The sequence below is a fragment of the Girardinichthys multiradiatus genome, chromosome 1 (assembly GCF_021462225.1).
Source record: "Girardinichthys multiradiatus isolate DD_20200921_A chromosome 1, DD_fGirMul_XY1, whole genome shotgun sequence".
NCBI lineage: Eukaryota > Metazoa > Chordata > Actinopteri > Cyprinodontiformes > Goodeidae > Girardinichthys > Girardinichthys multiradiatus.
The window spans coordinates 19,481,314-19,499,498 of NC_061794.1; the positions used below are offsets into that span (position 1 = coordinate 19,481,314).

Genomic DNA, 18,185 nt, shown 5'->3' on the forward strand with positions numbered 1-18,185 from the left:
CGGACTGTTGCTCAGTGGTCCAAAGTACTTTTTTTGGATGAAAGCAAATTCTGCATGTCATTCAGAAATCAAGGTGCCAGAGGCTGGAGGAAGACTGGGGAGAAGGAAATGCCAAAATGCCAGAAGTCCAGTGTCAAGTACCCACAGTCAGTGATGGTCTGGGGTACCGTGTCAGCTGCTGCTGTTGGTCCACTGTGTTTTATCAAGGGCAGGGTCAATGCAGCTAGCTATCAGGAGATTTTGGAGCACTTCATGCTTCCATCTGCTGAAAAGCTTTATGGAGATGAAGATTTCATTTTTCAGCACGACCTTGCACCTGCTCACAGTGCCAAAACCACTGGTAAATGGTTTACTGACCATGGTATCACTGTGCTCAATTGGCCTGCCAACTCTCCTGACCTGAACCCCATTGAGAATCTGTGGGATATTGTGAAGAGAACGTTGAGAGACTCAAGACCCAACACTCTGGATGAGCTAAAGGCCTCTATCGAAGCATCCTGGGCCTCCATAAGACCTCAGCAGTGCCACAGGCTGATTGCCTCCATGCCACGCCGCATTGAAGCAGTCATTTCTGCAAAAGGATTCCCGACCAAGTATTGAGTGCATAACTGTACATGATTATTTGAAGGTTGACGTTTTTTGTATTAAAAACACTTTTCTTTTATTGGTCGGATGAAATATGCTAATTTTGTGAGATAGGAAGTTTGGGTTTTCATGAGCTGTATGCCAAAATCATCCGTATTAAGACAATAAAAGACCTGAAATATTTCAGTTAGTGTGCAATGAATCTAAAATATATGAATGTTAAATTTTCATCATGACATTATGGAAAATAATGAACTTTATCACAATATGCTAATACTTTGAGAAGGACCTGTAAGACATATTTTCAGTTGTTTCACACTTGTTTGTTCAGTATATAATTCCACATGTGTTAATTCATAGTTTTGATGCCTTCAATGTGAAGCTACAATATTCATGGTCATGAAAATAAAGAAAACTCTTTGAATGAGAAGGTGTGCCCAAACTCTCGGTCTGTACTGTATATATATATATATATATTGGATGCACATGGTCCTCAAGAATGGTTCGGTAGTCCTGGGCAGTGACGCGCCCATCTAGCACAAGTATTGGGCCAAGGGAATGCCATGATATGGCAGCCCAAACCATCACTGATCCACCCCCATGCTTCACTCTGGGCATGCAACAGTCTGGGTGGTATGCTTATTTGGGGCTTCTCCACACCGTAACTCTCTCTGATGTGGGGAAAACAGTAAAGGTGGACTCATCAGAGAACAATACATGTTTCACATTGTCCACAGCCCAAGATTTGCGGTCCTTGCACCATTGAAACCGATGTTTGGCATTGGCATGAGTGACCAAAGGTTTGGCTATAGCAGCCCGTGTATATTGACCCTGTGGAGCTCCCAATGGACAGTTCTGGTGGAAACAGGAGAGTTGAGGTGCACATTTAATTCTGCCGTGATTTGGGCAGCCATGGTTTTATGTTTTTTGGATACAATCCGGGTTAGCACCCGAACATCCCTTTCAGACAGCTTCCTCTTGCATACACAGTTAATCCTGTTGGATGTGGTTCGTCCTTCTTGGTGGTATGCTGACATTACCCTGGATACCGTGGTTCTTGATACATCACAAAGACTTGTTGTCTTGGTCACAGATGCGCCAGCAAGACGTGCACCAACAATTTGTCCTCTTTTGAACTCTGGTATGTCACCCATAATGTTGTGTGCATTTCAATATTTTGAGAAAACTGTGCTCTTACCCTGCTAATTGAACCTTCACACTCTGCTCTTACTGGTGCAATGTGCAATCAATGAAGACTGGCTCCCAGGCTGGTCCAATTTAGCCTTGAAACCTCCCACACTAAAATGACAGGTGTTTCAGTTTCATTGTCCAACCCCTGTACATATACAGGTCCTTCTCAAAATATTAGCATATTGTGATAAAGTTCATTATTTTCCATAATGTCATGATGAAAATTTAACATTCATATATTTTAGATTCATTGCACACTAACTGAAATATTTCAGGTCTTTTATTGTCTTAATACGGATGATTTTGGCATACAGCTCATGAAAATCCAAAATTCCTATCTCACAAAATTAGCATATTTCATCCGACCAATAAAAGAAAAGTGTTTGTAATACAAAAAACGTCAACCTTCAAATAATCATGTACAGTTATGCACTCAATACTTGGTCGGGAATCCTTTGGCAGAAATGACTGCTTCAATGTGGCGTGGCATGGAGGCAATCAGCCTGTGGCACTGCTGAGGTCTGCTTCGATAGCGGCCTTTAGCTCATCCAGAGTGTTGGGTCTTGAGTCTCTCAATGTTCTCTTCACAATATCCCACAGATTCTCTATGGGGTTCAGGTCAGGAGAGTTGGCAGGCCAATTGAGCACAGTGATACCATGGTCAGTAAACCATTTACCAGTGGTTTTGGCTCTGTGAGCAGGTGCCAGGTTGTGCTGAAAAATGAAATCTTCATCTCCATAAAGCTTTTCAGCAGATAGAGGCATGAAGTGCTCCAAAATCTCCTGATAGCTAGCTGCATTGACCCTGCCCTTGATAAAACACAGTGGACCAACACCAGCAGCTGACACGGCACCCCAGACCATCACTGACTGTGGGTACTTGACACTGGACTTCTGGCATTTTGGCATTTCCTTCTCCCCAGTCTTCCTCCAGACTCTGGCACCTTGATTTCCGAATGACATGCAGAATTTGCTTTCATCCGAAAAAAGTACTTTGGACCACTGAGCAACAGTCCAGTGCTGCTTCTCTGTAGCCCAGGTCAGGCGCTTCTGCCACTGTTTCTGGTTCAAAAGTGGCTTGACCTGGGGAATGCGGCACCTGTAGCCCATTTCCTGCACACGCCTGTGCATGGTGGCTCTGGATGTTTCTACTCCATACTCAGTCCACTGCTTCCGCAGGTCCGCCAAGGTCTGGAATCGGCCCTTCTCCACAATCTTCCTCAGGGTCCGGTCACCTCTTCTTGTTGTGCAGCGTTTTCTGCCACACGTTTTCCTTCCCACAGACTTCCCACTGAGGTGCCTTGATACAGCACTCTGGGAACAGCCTATCCGTTCAGAAATTTCTTTCTGTGTCATACCCTCTTGCTTCAGGGTGTTGATAGTGACCTTCTGGACAGCAGTCAGGTTGGCAGTCTTACCCATGATTGGGGTTTTGAGTGATGAACCAGGCTGGGAGTTTTAAAGGCCTCAGGAATCTTTTGCAGGTGTTTAGAGTTAACTTGTTGATTCAGATGATTAGGTTCAAAGCTCGTTTAGAGACCCTTTTAATGATATACTAATTTTGTGAGATAGGAATTTTGGGTTTTCATGAGCTGTATGCCAAAATCATCCGTATTAAGACAATAAAAGACCTGAAATATTTCAGTTAGTGTGCAATAAATCTAAAATATATGAATGTTAAATTTTCATCATGACATTATGGAAAATAATGAACTTTATCACAATATGCTAATATTTTGAGAAGGACCTGTATATATATATATTTTTGGACACACCTTCTCATTCAAATAGTTTTCTTTATTTTCATGACTATGAATAATGTAGCTTCAAACTGAAGGCATCAAAACTATGAATTAACATATGTGCAATTATATGCTGAACAAAAAAGTGTGAAACAACTGAAAATATGTCTTATATTCTAGGTTCTTCAAAGTAGCCACCTTTTGCTTTGACTACTGCTCCGCACACTCTTGGCGTTCTGTTGATGAGCTTCAAGAGGTAGTCACCTCAAATGGTTTTCCAACAGTCTTGAAGGAGTTCCCAGAGATGCTTAGCACTTGTTGGCTCATTTGCCTTCACTCTGCGATCCAGCTCACCCCAAACCATCTCGATTGGGTTCAGATCCAGTGACTGTGGAGGCCAGGTCATCTGGCGCAGCACCCCATCACTCTCCTTCTTGATCAAATAGCCCTTACACAGCCTGGAGGTGTGTTTCGGGTCATTGTCCTGTTGAATAATAAATGATGGTCCAACTAAACGCCAACCGGATGGAATAGCATGCCGCTGCAAGATGCTGTGGTAGCCATGCTGGTTCAGTATGTCTTCAATTTTGAATAAATCCCCAACAGTGTCACCAGCAAAGCACCCCCACACCATCACACCTCCTCCTCCATGCTTCATGGTGGAAACCAGGCATGTAGAGTCCATCCATTCACCTCTTCTGCACCGCACAAAGACATGTTGGTTGGAACCAAAGATCTCAAACTTGGACTCAACAGACCAAAGCACAGATTTCCACTGGTCTAATGTCCATTCCTTGTGTTCTTTAGCCCAAACAAGTTCTCATGTGAGACAGTTTCTTTGTAGCACTTGGTGGTTTTTGTGACTGCATTTGGGGACACTTTCAAAGTTTTCCCAATTGTTCGGACTGACTGACCTTCATTTCTTATAGTAATGATGGTCACTCGTTTTTCTTTACTTAGCTGCTTTTTTCTCGCCATAATACACATTCTAACAGTCTATTCAGTAGGACTATCAGCTGTGTACTGTATCCACCTCTTGCACAACACAACTGATGGTCCCAATCCCCATTTATAAGGCTTGAAATCCCACTTACTAACCCTGACAGGGCACACCTGTGAAGTGAAAACCATTTCAGGTGACTACCTTTTGAAGCTCATCAACAGATTCCACATGTGTTAATTCATAGTTTTGATGCCTTCAGTGTGAAGCTACAATATTCATTGTCATGAAAATAAATAAAACTCTTTGAATGAGAAGGTGTGTCCAAAACTATATATATATATATATATATATATATATATATATGTGAGCTGTCTATATATTTGATGGAACATTCCTAAGGCATATAAAAAACCTCTAAAATGTTTTTATTCATTTTTTGCCTACTGTATTTAAATATCATTTCTATATCTTTATTAACTGTCTCTCCATCTTTCTTATTTATCCATCTTTCTGTCTCTCTCTATTAAATCTGTTTCTGTCTCTTTCCATCATTCAGTGTATATTGTATTTCTTTCTTTCTTTCTTTCTTTCTCTCTCTCTATCTAGTACGTATTTCATTACCAAGCTCAGTCATATAGAGCCAGGAGGATGATTTCACCCCCAACAGTCAAGCCAGGTCAGAACCTTTTATTTGGCGGTGACTAGACTTTTGCTGTGTGTCAGGGGCAGGACATGAAACACAAAGGGTATTTTGTGTTGCTGTCTCTCTGTACCTTTGCCATATATGCCAAGAGTAAGAGAGTTAGCCCTGCTGCTACTCACAGGAGAGTAAGTGCTGCCATCAAAACGAATTTTGGAGCTTTTAAAAATGTAGGTATCCTTGGCTGCTTTCCCGGTTTTAGTGGCATGTTTTTCTGTGTGCTCTCTGTCTGCTGTCGGGAGAGTGTGTTCACCTCATGCAGGCGCATGCAACTCAGCGTGTCACCGTTGGTGATACAGACTATGAGGAGTATGTTTTCATCCAGCGTTTGTCAAGTTTGGCTATAGAACCTAGAGTAGCGACGACGAAGGGACAAAACTACGTTGTTGGCAGGCAGGCCCCCTGTGGATAATGATAGGGAATCACTGCCCTCAGTCGAATGCGTTAGCAAAAAAGGAATGTAGAACACATGATTATTAAATTAAAATCATTTTATTTAATCTCTTTAACTTGAAAATTTATTTCTTAGGCATTTTATTCTTTTCAGCTCAAATTAAACATAAATATAACCCTGTGGCCATGAAAGTGAATAAGTAGCTAATCTAAATAAATACAAAATAAACATAAACAATAGACCTGCTTTTGTTATAACAAAAACTGGAGCTCTCTTAAATAAGTCCCCAATAAACCTAAAAAATCAGCAACAGAACACTTAACAAAAACAATGTTCAGGCTCACTATATTAGTTTACTTTGTTTTTATCATATAACTGAGCTTTAATGAGACACCTGAGATTGATTGTCCTTGATAAGCTTTGATAGGTCGGCAGAGTGGAAACAGCTGTTACTTTTCTCTCATCTTGCAGGTGTACAGCAATGACACTCCTGCTCTAGACTTTCCCACTAGTTGTTCTATTGTTTGCTCTTTGCACTGGGTCCTAATAAAGCATCACACATCCCAGAATTATCCCTACTAACTGATGATATTTACACATCATCTTGGAAATTAAATGTTAAATGTGTCCACGTACCGCCTGCAATGTGCTCACGTACCACTAGGGGTACGAGTACGCCCGGTAGGAATCACTGGTCTAGATGACATCATGGGATAGGTGGCTGTAGGGTTTCTAAGGCTTAATGATAAAAAGGTTATTTTATTCAGGTCTAATACTACCTCGCACACCTATCTCATCAATATTGGGTACTGTTGAGAATTAAAATCATGTACTTTCATGCTATTAGTTCAGTTTGCTTGTAAAACTGAGATATAACATGTATTATGAGCCTGAGAGGGAGAAGTCAGAGGTCACAGCAGGCTTCAGGTTGGGGAAAGGGTCAGGATGTTCCCAGCAGCTGTGAGCAGTAAATGCCGACTATTAGTCATAATATAGGCAATAAAGTACTCCCATAGGAGTAACAAAATTTTAGTGGGGACACGGGAACATAGAAAACTCCATTAAGTGACCTGTGGCTTCGTAAACAAACCTCAAGCTTTGAAGTAAGGGTATAAAATGCTTTGACACTGATTGTAAGACAGACCACTCGGTGATACGGCCTCGCTTTGCTGCTGACCGAGTCTTCTCCCAAAGGGCCCTTTTGTAAAATCTTTCTTTCTTTGTATCATTCTTTTTGTATTCAATATACATTGGAAATCATTGGACTTCTTTCTCACGACATCCGGACTGAGGTGTTGAGGCTGTATTATTATATCTGGTGAAATTATTTTACCTCAACAGTACCTTATTGGGTACAGTGTGTTATTAATCTGGGGGTAATTATGAATTCAGATTTTAAATTTGAAAAATAGGTCAGCTCTGTTTTGCAGATTTTTTTAGTTTAGGCAGATGGCAAAATCTAAGCTAAATCTGTCCTCTCTCCATTGGCTTCCTGTGCCACAGAATTGATTTTAAAAATCCTTCTTTGGCCTTTAAATGGCTTATTGGTCCTGCTCATTAGTACCTCTAACCAGCTTTAGCCATATCTTCCTTCCTTGGCATAAGCTGCTTTTAGCTGTTTCAACAACTTTTCTCTGTAAGAAAAGATTGAGCAATTTTAGCCAGTGTTCCCAAACTCTAGAACACGTCTCAAAATATTAAACAGGGCTTTCTTCACCTTTCAACTTTCTTTTAAAAGCTTTTCTTTTCTTCTCTCCTATGCCTTTGGAACAGTGTTTTGTTGTTTATGTCTTGGTTCTATGTCTTTTAGGCATGTTCTTATTGGACAGCATTTTGGTTAAACATTTATTTAAATATTCTTTAGTAAGAATTTGCATTTGTATTTAGTATGTATGTTGTTTTCATTCAAATTAATGTTTATCTCCCATCTATCTTAAGTGTTTAGCAATGTGTTTTACTTAGTGCACTTTGGTTTGCACTTCGTTATATTTAGTTAATTGTTCGTTCGTTGTTTTCCGCTCTATCTGGGACCAGGTCACGGGAGCAGCAGACTCAGCAGAGACACTCCGACGTCCCTCTCCTCTGACACCTCCTCCAGCTCCGGACTCTCCTGTCCAATACCCTGGCATAGGCCTTACCAGGGAGGCTGAGTAGTGTAATCCCCCTATAGTTGGAACACACCCTTCGGTCACCCTTCTTAAGAAGAGGGACCACCACCCCAGTCTGCCAGTCCAGAGGCACTGTCCCCGACCGCCACGCAATGTTGAAGAGGAGTGTCAACCATGACAGCCCACAACATCCAGAGACTTGAGGTACTCAGGACGGATCTCATCCACCCCCGAAGCCCTGCCACCGTGGAACTTTTTAACCACCTCGGTGACTTCAGCCTGGGTGATGAAAGAGTAACCCCGTGTCCCCAGTCTCTGCTTCCACCAGGGAATGCGTGATGGCAGGTTTGAGGAGATCCTCGAAGTACTCCTTCCACCGCCCGATAATGTCCCCAGTCAAGGCCAGCAGTTTCCCACCCCCACTGTAAACAGTGTTGGCGAAGCACTGCTTCCCCCTCCTGAGGCGCCGGATGGTTTGCCAGAATCACTTCGAGGCCAACCGGTAGTCCTTCTCCATGGCCTCACTGAACTCCTCCCAGGCCCGGGTTTTTGCCTCTGCCACAGCCCGTGCCACAGCACGCTTGGCCTCACGGTACCCGTCAGCCGCCTCAGGAGTCCCACAAGCCAACCACAGCCGATAGGACTCCTTCTTCAGCTTGACAATGTCCCTTACTGCCAGTGTCCACCACCGGGTTCGGGGATTGCCGCTGCGACAGGCACCACAGACCTTACGGCCGCAGCTACAGGCAGCAGCATCGACAATAGATGCGGAGAACATGGTCCACTCGGACTCTATGTCTCCCACATCCCCCGGAATCTGTTCAAAGCTCTCCTGGAGGGGGGAGTTGAATACGTCCCTGGCCGAGGGCTCTGCCAGACGTTCCCAGCAGACCCTCTCTATGCGCTTGGCCCTGCCAAGTCTGTCCAACTTTCTCCTCTTCCAGCGGATCCAACTCACCACCAGGTGGTGATCAGTGGAAAGCTCAGCCCCTCACCGGAGTGTCCAAAACATGCAGCCAATGGTCTGAAGTCACGACAACAAAGTCAATCATCGACCTTCTGCCTAGGGTGTCCTGGTGCCAAGTGCACTGATGGACACCCTTCATGCTAGAACATGGTGTTCATTATGGACAATCCGTGACTAGCACAGAAGTCCAATAACGAAACACAAATCGGATTCAGATCGGGGAGGCCATTCCTCCTAATCGCGCCTCTCCAGGTGTCACTGTTGTTTCCCATGTGGGCGTTGAAGTCCCCCAGCAGAATAATGGAGTCCCCGGGAGGGACACTATCCAGAACCCCTGACAGGGACACCAAGAAGGCCGAAACGACAATCAGAGACCTGTCCCTAACCTGAAGGTGCAGGGATGTGACCCTCTCATCCACTGGGGTAAACCCCAACACGAGACGGCTGAGCTGGGGTGCAACAAGCAAACCCACACCAGCCCGCCGCCTCTCCCCGTGGGCCACTCCAGAATAGAAGGGAGTCCAGCCCTTCTCGAGGAGATGGGTTCCAGAGCCCATGCTGTGCATGGAGGTGAGCCCGACTATTTCTAGTCGATGTCTCTCGACCTCCCACACAAGCTCAGGCTCCTTCCCCCCCAGTGACGTGACATTCCACGTCCCTAGAGCCAGCCTAAGCATCCGGGGATCAGGCCGCCGAGGTCTCCACCTTTGTCTGCTGCCCAATCGTTTTTGCACTGGTCCCTCGTGGTTCCCCCCTGCAGGTGGCGGGCCCACTGGGGGATGGCCTCGCGTCTCTCGTTCGGGCTTGGCCTGGCCGGGTCCCACAAGGAGCAACCCAGCCATCAGGCACTCTCCAACGAGTCCCGACCCCAGGCCTGGCTCCAGGGTGGGACCCCAGCTCCGCCGTACCGGGCGACGTGACGTGCCTTTATTTAATGGTCCTCATTAAGGTGTCTTAAACCGCTCTTTGTCTGACCCGTGACATAGAGCCTGTTTGCCATGGGAAACCCTACCAGGGGCATTTAAGCCCCAGACAACATAGCTTCTAGGATCATTTGAGCACTCAAACCCTTCCACAACGTTAAGGTTTATTTAGTTATTTGTTTATGCCCAAATGATCCCTTTTAGGTGATTTTCTTAGTGAGTATACTTAATTCTTAATATTTGGACTTTAGTGTTTTCTGTGCGGACCCACCTTGAGGTCAATATCCTTGATCCATTTCATGACACGATGAGACGTCCAGACCAATGGATCGTCATTCTGGTGCTCACTCTGTATCCGGCGAGCCTGCAGCACCTGGAATATTATTGTAAGAAACAAAATTTACCCATCTGCCTCCATTTTTCTTTTCTGCCTAATCACATGCAAGAAGATTCAACACCATAGTTTTTTTTTTTCTTGCTCACCTCCTTGTCGAAGTTGAACGACTGCAGTAGTTCAATGCCCAACAGCAGGCTGACCTGATGGAACTTCTTGGTGATGTTGAGGTGACGTTCTAGGTCACGACGAGTCAGTGAGTTCAGCATGCGTCCATCCACCAGGTGAGTGTGAAAAGCCTGGGAGTACTGAGGCAATCCCACATCACTCAGCCAAGCCTTGGCCACCCAGTGGTGGTCCAAATCTGCAGCCTTTGACAGCCTACAAACAGACAGAGGGAGGGTTATTTATAGAGAAAATTGCCTTATAGGAATCATAGATACCATTTGTTTAAGGACGTATGAGGTTACAGTCCATAAACACGCCATAAACAGCAGTATCGCCACAACTGCAGATTGCCATTAAAATATAATTTAGTCACTCAAGTATTCTTTTGAAATAAGATTACTTTCTTTTGTTCTCGACTGACATATTCTTGACTGTTTTGTGGGTTGTTTCAGTCAGGTTTTAAATGACGACACAGTATAGAAAGAGACAGCCTTTTTAGTTAGTTTAGTTTTTAACAACATTCTTTTAATTGTAGACTCAAGGTATTCTGTTCTTTCAGTACCTTTGGATTTATCAGCAGCCTTTGCTACCATAGATGATCTCATGATCTCAATATTCTGTTATTTTGGTTGGAACCAGGTCTGTCCTGGTTTAAGTCATACATCACAGGCAGGATCTTCTCTGACAATGTAGGGGCTTATTCCTCGTTTTCAGCCCCTCTTCATTTTGGGGTTCCCCAGGGGTCTATATGGGGACTGTTGCTGTTTGCTTTGAACATGTTGCAGCTAGCCTCTATCTTTAGGAAGAAAAACATACCTTTTCATTGTTTTGCCAATGCCAGTCAGGCCTATCTGCCAGTTAAACTAAGTGGCAGCATTGCACTTATTAACCTGTCTGGCTGAAATGAAAGCCTTGATGAGATGATATTTTCGAAACCTTAATGAAAACACTGATGCCATCTGGTTTGGCAAATCTAATTGTCCCCAGTGCAGTTGATGTTGTCGGTTCTTTAACTACTTAACTACATTGATTTTAATATCTTATTGATCACTTTCAAAGTTTTATATTGTCTAGGCCCATCCTATCTATGTGATCTCCTCAACATTGACACCTGGTTTGGTTGAGCACTCCAGTCAACCAGACATATTTCTCTTCGATGTTCCAAGATCAAAGTTAAAACATAAAGGTAATTGAGCATTCACTGTGGCAGCTCTAAGACTCTGGGATACCTTACCTCCATGTGTCCGCATGGCTCAAAGCAGAAAATCAACTGTCTTTTGAAAACTCATCTCTTTTCCCTAGCATTTGATTGATTTAGTATGAAACCTAAATGCTTAATGGTTCTTAGAAATCATAACTGTTGTGTGTTTTATTGATTTTTATTACAGTTTTCTTGTATTTGCTATTTTATGATTGCTGGTTCACTGAAATTGTGAAGCACTTTGGTCAACGGTCATTATTTTTTAATGTGCTATATAAATACATTTGACATTGACATAGATACTATTATGGTGATGTGGATATTTGATTTAAAGTTTAGTTCAAACAAATCTACATCCAACTTGAACAGCAAACGTTGTGATTCCTTGCATTTCTTTTACAAAAGCACAGAAAAACAACAGATGCATTTTTAACATTTTCAAGTTATCAAATTAAACCTAGATTATGAAAATAGCTTCTTAAAAAAAGAAAGTGCTTGCAAATATAAGCATTTTAGTTTAATAAATTTACAAATTTATGACAAATTGAAATTACCTTTTAATAAGCCTTTTTTAAATAAAAGTCTCCAAAAATGTGCTCACTAATCAAAGGACAAGTTAGCGAGTCATTGAAAGAGAACCATATATTTAGGAGTGTTATAAAATACAATTGGGAAATTCTGGAAATCATGGGGAAATTAGTCACCAAATTTTTTTGGTCTCTTCAGTGATAAGAATCTAATAATAATATCAGTATAAGTCATAAATATAATTCTTGCAACAACAAAAATGCTTTTTATTTTATAAAAAAATAATATGGAACATTTTCCATACATACTACTACTTTACAATAGTACAGGAAAAGAGATGCACAAGTTGATGCACTCTGATTGATTCAAAACTCAATTTAAGTGTGATAACTGAAAACACCTCAGTAAGTACTACCAGGCTGGGCTGAAAACAACAGTCATTTTCTGTGGAAGCTGCTACTGAGAGAAGAAGACCAACAGTTAACAATTTGTAGTATCAGTAAAGTGTTTAGCCTGAAGCCGTATGAATCACTAAATCTGTCTAAAGCTATTATAAAGGAAACAGTTTTCAACATGTTGAGACATATCAAGATATGCCTTCAAGTCATTCAGGTGGTGAGAGAACAAGAGAGAGTAAGACTAGTAAAGTAAAGTTGCTCTTGTCATGGAACATACTGGTTTTGGAAATGTTGCCGTTTTAACATTAATAGTTAAAGTATGGATCTACCTTCTCGGTAGGAGATGCACACAGAGCATGCTGTTTCAAAACCCCACAAATCACTAAAATAATATGCTGAAGACATTTTAAAATACTTGAAATGTCACCTCTGGAATGATTTTGTTTTTGTTTTAAGCAATTTTAAAGCGACTGTTCTCTGACACAAGAACAACTTCATCTCACTTCCATATTTGAATAATTAATGCCCATGAATGGATGAAAGGGTAGAAACAACATTCTTAAGGCTGTTGTTATATTTTATCATATTAAAGCTCATAAGGTGAAAGGTCAGAATTGTCCGAAATTGGGAAAAGGCTCTAAAAGCTTTAAAAAACAGGAAATGAGAAATTGGAAAAAAAAATTCTGACAAGAACCAGTGGGCAAATTACCACAGTACTATAGTAGCAGATATTATGTAAATTATCTAATGGGTTTGATCTGCCTCATCCTGCAAGAGGAAAACTTCAATTATCTAATTTATTTTTTAGTTTAAAGGGTATGCACTGACTATTGAGGCGAAAGACTGGAAGAGATTTTTACTTTAAATCACCAACAGATGGCTCCCACACACTGCCAAGACTTATAATAATTAGTTTCTTCAAAACAGCTCTCTTTAACCCTTCTCACTCTTTGCCATTCTCAGCATCTCTGTAATCTTCTATGGCAAGGCAGAGTTTCCTGCGGTGCATTAAACTGCTGACACCCAAACCCAGCTCCAGGTCTTCATCGTTTAGTCCCAGTAAGACCTATAAAATGTTAAAATAGACATGTTACAATTTATTTTGCTTCTTTCATTTAAAAAGAAACATGATTAATACAGCTGGTATTACCTTTCCGCTCTTGACGTTTTCTGAACAGGTGCGAATGTACATGGGCATTGCCATGACAACCTCCAGCCAGGCCTGCACAGTGCCCGCCCTCCACTGAGACATGGGCGTCGTCCTGGCCAGCTCCACTTGCTGGAGGCGATCCAGCTGGTCCTCTGACCCGTCTGACAGGCTGAGGCGGTTGAGACTGTACAGGCTGTCTGAGTCTGGGTGTGCAGGGGGATGAGATACAGATGGGTGATGTGGGTGAAGTTGTGAGTGGAGGCAGGGGTGGGAGTGAGGTTAGTGAGCAATGATAAAAACAAAGCGTTAATGCACCACAACAATAAAAGGTACGATATAAAAATCAGCCCATTAGGAGGGAAATATTTTGCTTTCATCACAAGCATTTGCTTGGCAGCTGTACTGCTTTAAACAAAGATGCAGCTTTTATTAACAAGCTTCTCACTTAAAAAGTCCATGAAAGGAGCAGCTGTTTGAGCTTTTAAAATAACATGAGTCATCCAGATAAATAAGCCTACAATTAGCAAGTGTGTAGGGTATTCTCATGCATTATGGTTCTGTCTGCCTCATATTACACCAATGTCCTGCGGTTCTCTGAACGGATGATAACCATCCCCTATGGATTTGCAAAGCTTATCTGCCAAAATGTTATGATAGCACAAACATTTACAGTTTTGAATAAATTATGTTAAGAGGAGACCAAGCATAAAGTTAATTAAAGCATTTTCCTTACTCTAACAGCAGGTGGCAACATCCTCATAGTTCATCAGGTATTGCTTCCCAACACAACATATAGAGTATGTAGCAGCAAACAATAGCCACGTGACTCATATAATCTTTTCAATATCACCATACCTTTCAATACAGCTAAGTTGTTTACCTGACCCTATAAATTAACATTAGCCATAGCCATCAGGGTTTAAAAAGTATGCTGGGAAGCTTATGAGCCTGGGATACAAGCATCATGTTTCATTTCAGTCATAATGGACAATGCTGAATCTTTGTCCTTGTTGGTCTCCGTACATTCAAAAGCGCTTTTTTAACACGTGAAAAAATATATAGTTGACATATTGATTGATGTACCCTGTCTAAATCACTCATTTTGAGATTTAGCCAAAAGCCTTTAACAGAAATGGCAGAAAAAACGAAAAAGGAATCATTTAGTTCTTCTCTTCCTCTTTGTTTCTCAGCAGTGAAAAGCAAACACAAATCTTGTAGTTTGTGCTGTCTTGAGCATATTCAAAAAGAAATTTAGGAATAGACAGACCTTTGTAAGCTTTCCTATTTTATCTTGCAATTTAAATTAAGCTGAATAAACCAACTCTTTGGGAATAACTCAAGTTGCCTGACAAAGAAAACCTAAGAGGGCAGGTATAATGGTGCTTGAGAGAACTAAACAAATCAAAAGACCTGTTTGAGTTATTTGTTTTATAAGGACAATCAGCTATCTGTTACTGGTTGGATGAATTGACAACAAAGCAGGCTCAAATTATGAAAGAACCAAAAACATGTTTTACAGACCAAATACAATTCTCTTTATTTTTTGCTATAGGTACTATTTTTGCCTAGTCTTTATGAAACAAAAAACAACTATTTTCCAACAGCAGGTTGGCTTGCCTATATAACCTTTAGGAAAGTGATCACAAAATAACACTCTTTTAGCACACCTTTGTTGTTCAGTGTTCAGCTGAAACATTCACAGAAGCTATTAGTTCTCCTCACAGCTGCCCAGGTTTTAACTTCATGCCCCACACAATTAGCTGGATGTCCTTCCTTTCCTTTTTTCATGTCTTACTAGGTAAAACAAAATGAAACATTTGATCTTTCTTTTTTTTTCAGAAGGTCTGGGATTTTCATGTACAAACATTTTCTTACAGAAGACAGTCTGACTATATCCAATAAGGTAAGGTAAGATAGGTAGGGTAAGTTTATTTATATAGCGCTTTGCAGTAACGAGACACTCAAAGCGCTGTACATAGTAAGCATAAGATAAGAATAAGAAGCAGTTTTGTGCATGAAAATGCCTTGTTGATGTCAAAGGTTGGAAAAGAAAGGGAACAGTGGTTCAAGATGACAAAAGGGGCAATTGTTCAGTTGCAATTTTCAGATGGTAGGGTCAGAATTTGGTAAAAGGAACACAAAAGCATGGATCCATCCTGCCGTATATCTAATGTTAAGGCTGGATGTGATAGTATCATGATCTGGGGGATATTTTCTTGGCACTCTTTGGGTCCTTTACTACCAAATAAGCATTATTTAAATGCCAGAGCCTACCTGAGTATTGTTTCTTGTTATGTCCATCCCGTTATGACCACAGTGTAGCCATCTTCTGATGGTTACTTCCAGCAGGATAAAGCACCATGTCACAAAGTTCAAATAATCTGAAACAGGTTGTTTTTTTCCCTAAAGAGCACCTTTGGGATTGTGGTGGAGTGGGAAAGTCGCATCATGGATATGCAGCCAAAAAACTGTGACCTATAAGTGACCTATAAGTTTATGCTACAAACATTTTCTTTTGCACTGCTTCGTTTTTAAGATATTTGATTTTCTTTTATACTTTAAAATGATAGCAGCTTGAACCACATTTTTGCAGTCTAAACCAGAACAAACAGGACACAAACTATTGACACCATTTCTGTTTGATCTGGGCAATGTGAGAGGTCTGGCTAACCTTCAATGACCTACTCTCCTAACTGTTATTAATATCTTTAAAAAAAATTATAGTGGCACAAATGAAAATTAAGCTAGCACTAAACAGCTCTAATAAAAACATTTTACAATTTTTGTTAGATTTGAAGTATTTAGGTGGCCCAACTCTACTCAGGTCACCAACATTTAAATGGCAGCTCTGAATGCATACAAGGGTTCAGCTCAGAACTACCAAGATGTGGCTAATAAAATGGCATGTAAGTATATATGATACAGCCAAAAATTCAGAGAATTACTCTCACAGCCTCATATAACTAAACATCACTGCTGCTCTCAAAAGCATTTATTATGTCACAGCACTCACTTTTTACACATCCTCTTTTCATAAAAGCTTACTTCAACTTGAAGAAGTGCTAATGGTCATGTCAGTGTGTGAAGTTGTTTGAGTGTTAGAAGGCACCTGCCAACACAGTTTGCAACCCAGTGCAATTTTTTGTTAAAGCAACTACAACTCATCTATCTCCAACCTACTTGAGTGTGACTGGTTGCTTCTTGGGTCGCTCCACTGTGTTGAGAGTAAGATGGGAGTTTCACAAGAAGGGGTCAGAGTTAGAGGTTAATGGTCACATCAGTACACACCATTATTGACACCATGCGCTCACACATGAGATCTGACATGGCCTTGTCTTCCCTTGTCCATTTGTTTTGACAAAACACTGTGCAAAATGTAGAGAGGCTTTCCGCTGGGAATAAATAATTCAGAGCGGGAAACAGAGAAAAGAAGGCCATTTAAAGGCTGCACATTGCAGCTTCCCCAGTGAAAAAAGGGACAAATCAGATTTAACATCATACAACCACAAAAACTCTTAGACAACACAAATACAGGAAAAGAGAGGACAGCCACATAGAAATCATTATCATTTATTTCATTTTAAAATAGTCTTATTTTTCTTAATTGGTTCTTTTGAGCGTAAAGTTGTTGCCATGCCTTGAAAAGTTGCTACTATCCACTTCTAAATATCTCAGCTCCACACTGAGGCCTACATCTCTGACTTTAAATAAAACTCTTCAAAAATAATAACAATAATATTCATGTAATTTTTGTAATGCTATTTCATTTACAAAAAGTAAAATATTTGTGGAAAAATAAAAACACAAATGGCTCAGAATATGAAATTATACAATGCTGCATTTGATATGTTGTTTCCTTATTAGCAGGTAAAAGTTTGTTAAATGAAAACATAAAAATAGCTTGTATTTTTCTATATATTAATTGATATTGAATACATTAACTGGTTGAGTTGTTCCTATAAATACAGCCAAATGTGTAATGGTTTCATCTTTGAATATCCAACAGATTTCTTTTTGTTTTTATCACATGGAAATGTTTCAGATTATGAAATACACCTTATTATCAGACCACAATGATCTGAGTAAAAAGAAAACACAATTTCCAAAAAATTATTTAATATGTTAAGAGAATGTAGCGATCCAAATCAGCCTGACCCTCTGTGAAATACAGGTCCTTCTCAAAAAATTAGCATATTGTGATAAAGTTCATTATTTTCTATAATGTAATGATGAAAATTTAATATTCATATATTTTAGATTCATTGCACACTAACTGAAATATTTCAGGTCTTTTATTGTTTTAATACGGATGATTTTGGCATACAGCTCATGAAAACCCAAAATTCCTATCTCACAAAATTAGCATATTTCATCCGACCAATAAAAGAAAAGTGTTTTTAATACAAAAAACGTCAACCTTCAAATAATCATGTACAGTTATGCACTCAATACTTGGTCGGGAATCCTTTGGCAGAAATGACTGCTTCAATGCGGCGTGGCATGGAGGCAATCAGCCTGTGGCACTGCTGAGGTCTTATGGAGGCCCAGGATGCTTCAATAGCGGCCTTTAGCTCATCCAGAGTGTTGGGTCTTGAGTCTCTCAACGTTCTCTTCACAATATCCCACAGATTCTCTATAGGGTTCAGGTCAGGAGAGTTGGCAGGCCAATTGAGCACAGTGATACCATGGTCAGTAAACCATTTACCAGTGGTTTTGGCACTGTGAGCAGGTGCCAGGTCGTGCTGAAAAATGCAATCTTCATCTCCATAAAGCTTTTCAGCAGATGGAAGCATGAAGTGCTCCAAAATCTCCTGATAACTAGCTGCATTGACCCTGCCCTTGATAAAACAGAG

At 40.9% G+C, this 18,185-nt stretch overlaps 1 protein-coding gene across 12 annotated transcripts in view; it reads right to left on the reverse strand.

Moving 5' to 3' along the window:
- Positions 1-18,185, reverse strand: part of kazna (kazrin, periplakin interacting protein a) — a 275,819-nt gene that overhangs the window by 4,831 nt on the left and 252,803 nt on the right. For all 12 annotated transcript variants that reach the window (XM_047365258.1, XM_047365290.1, XM_047365267.1 and 9 more), the window contains 4 exons: positions 13,333-13,535; positions 13,130-13,248; positions 10,037-10,268; positions 9,825-9,926 (listed from right to left, as the gene is read on the reverse strand). In XM_047365258.1, the coding sequence (XP_047221214.1) occupies positions 9,825-9,926; positions 10,037-10,268; positions 13,130-13,248; positions 13,333-13,535 (656 nt within the window). The remainder of the gene's footprint in view (positions 1-9,824; positions 9,927-10,036; positions 10,269-13,129; positions 13,249-13,332; positions 13,536-18,185) is intronic.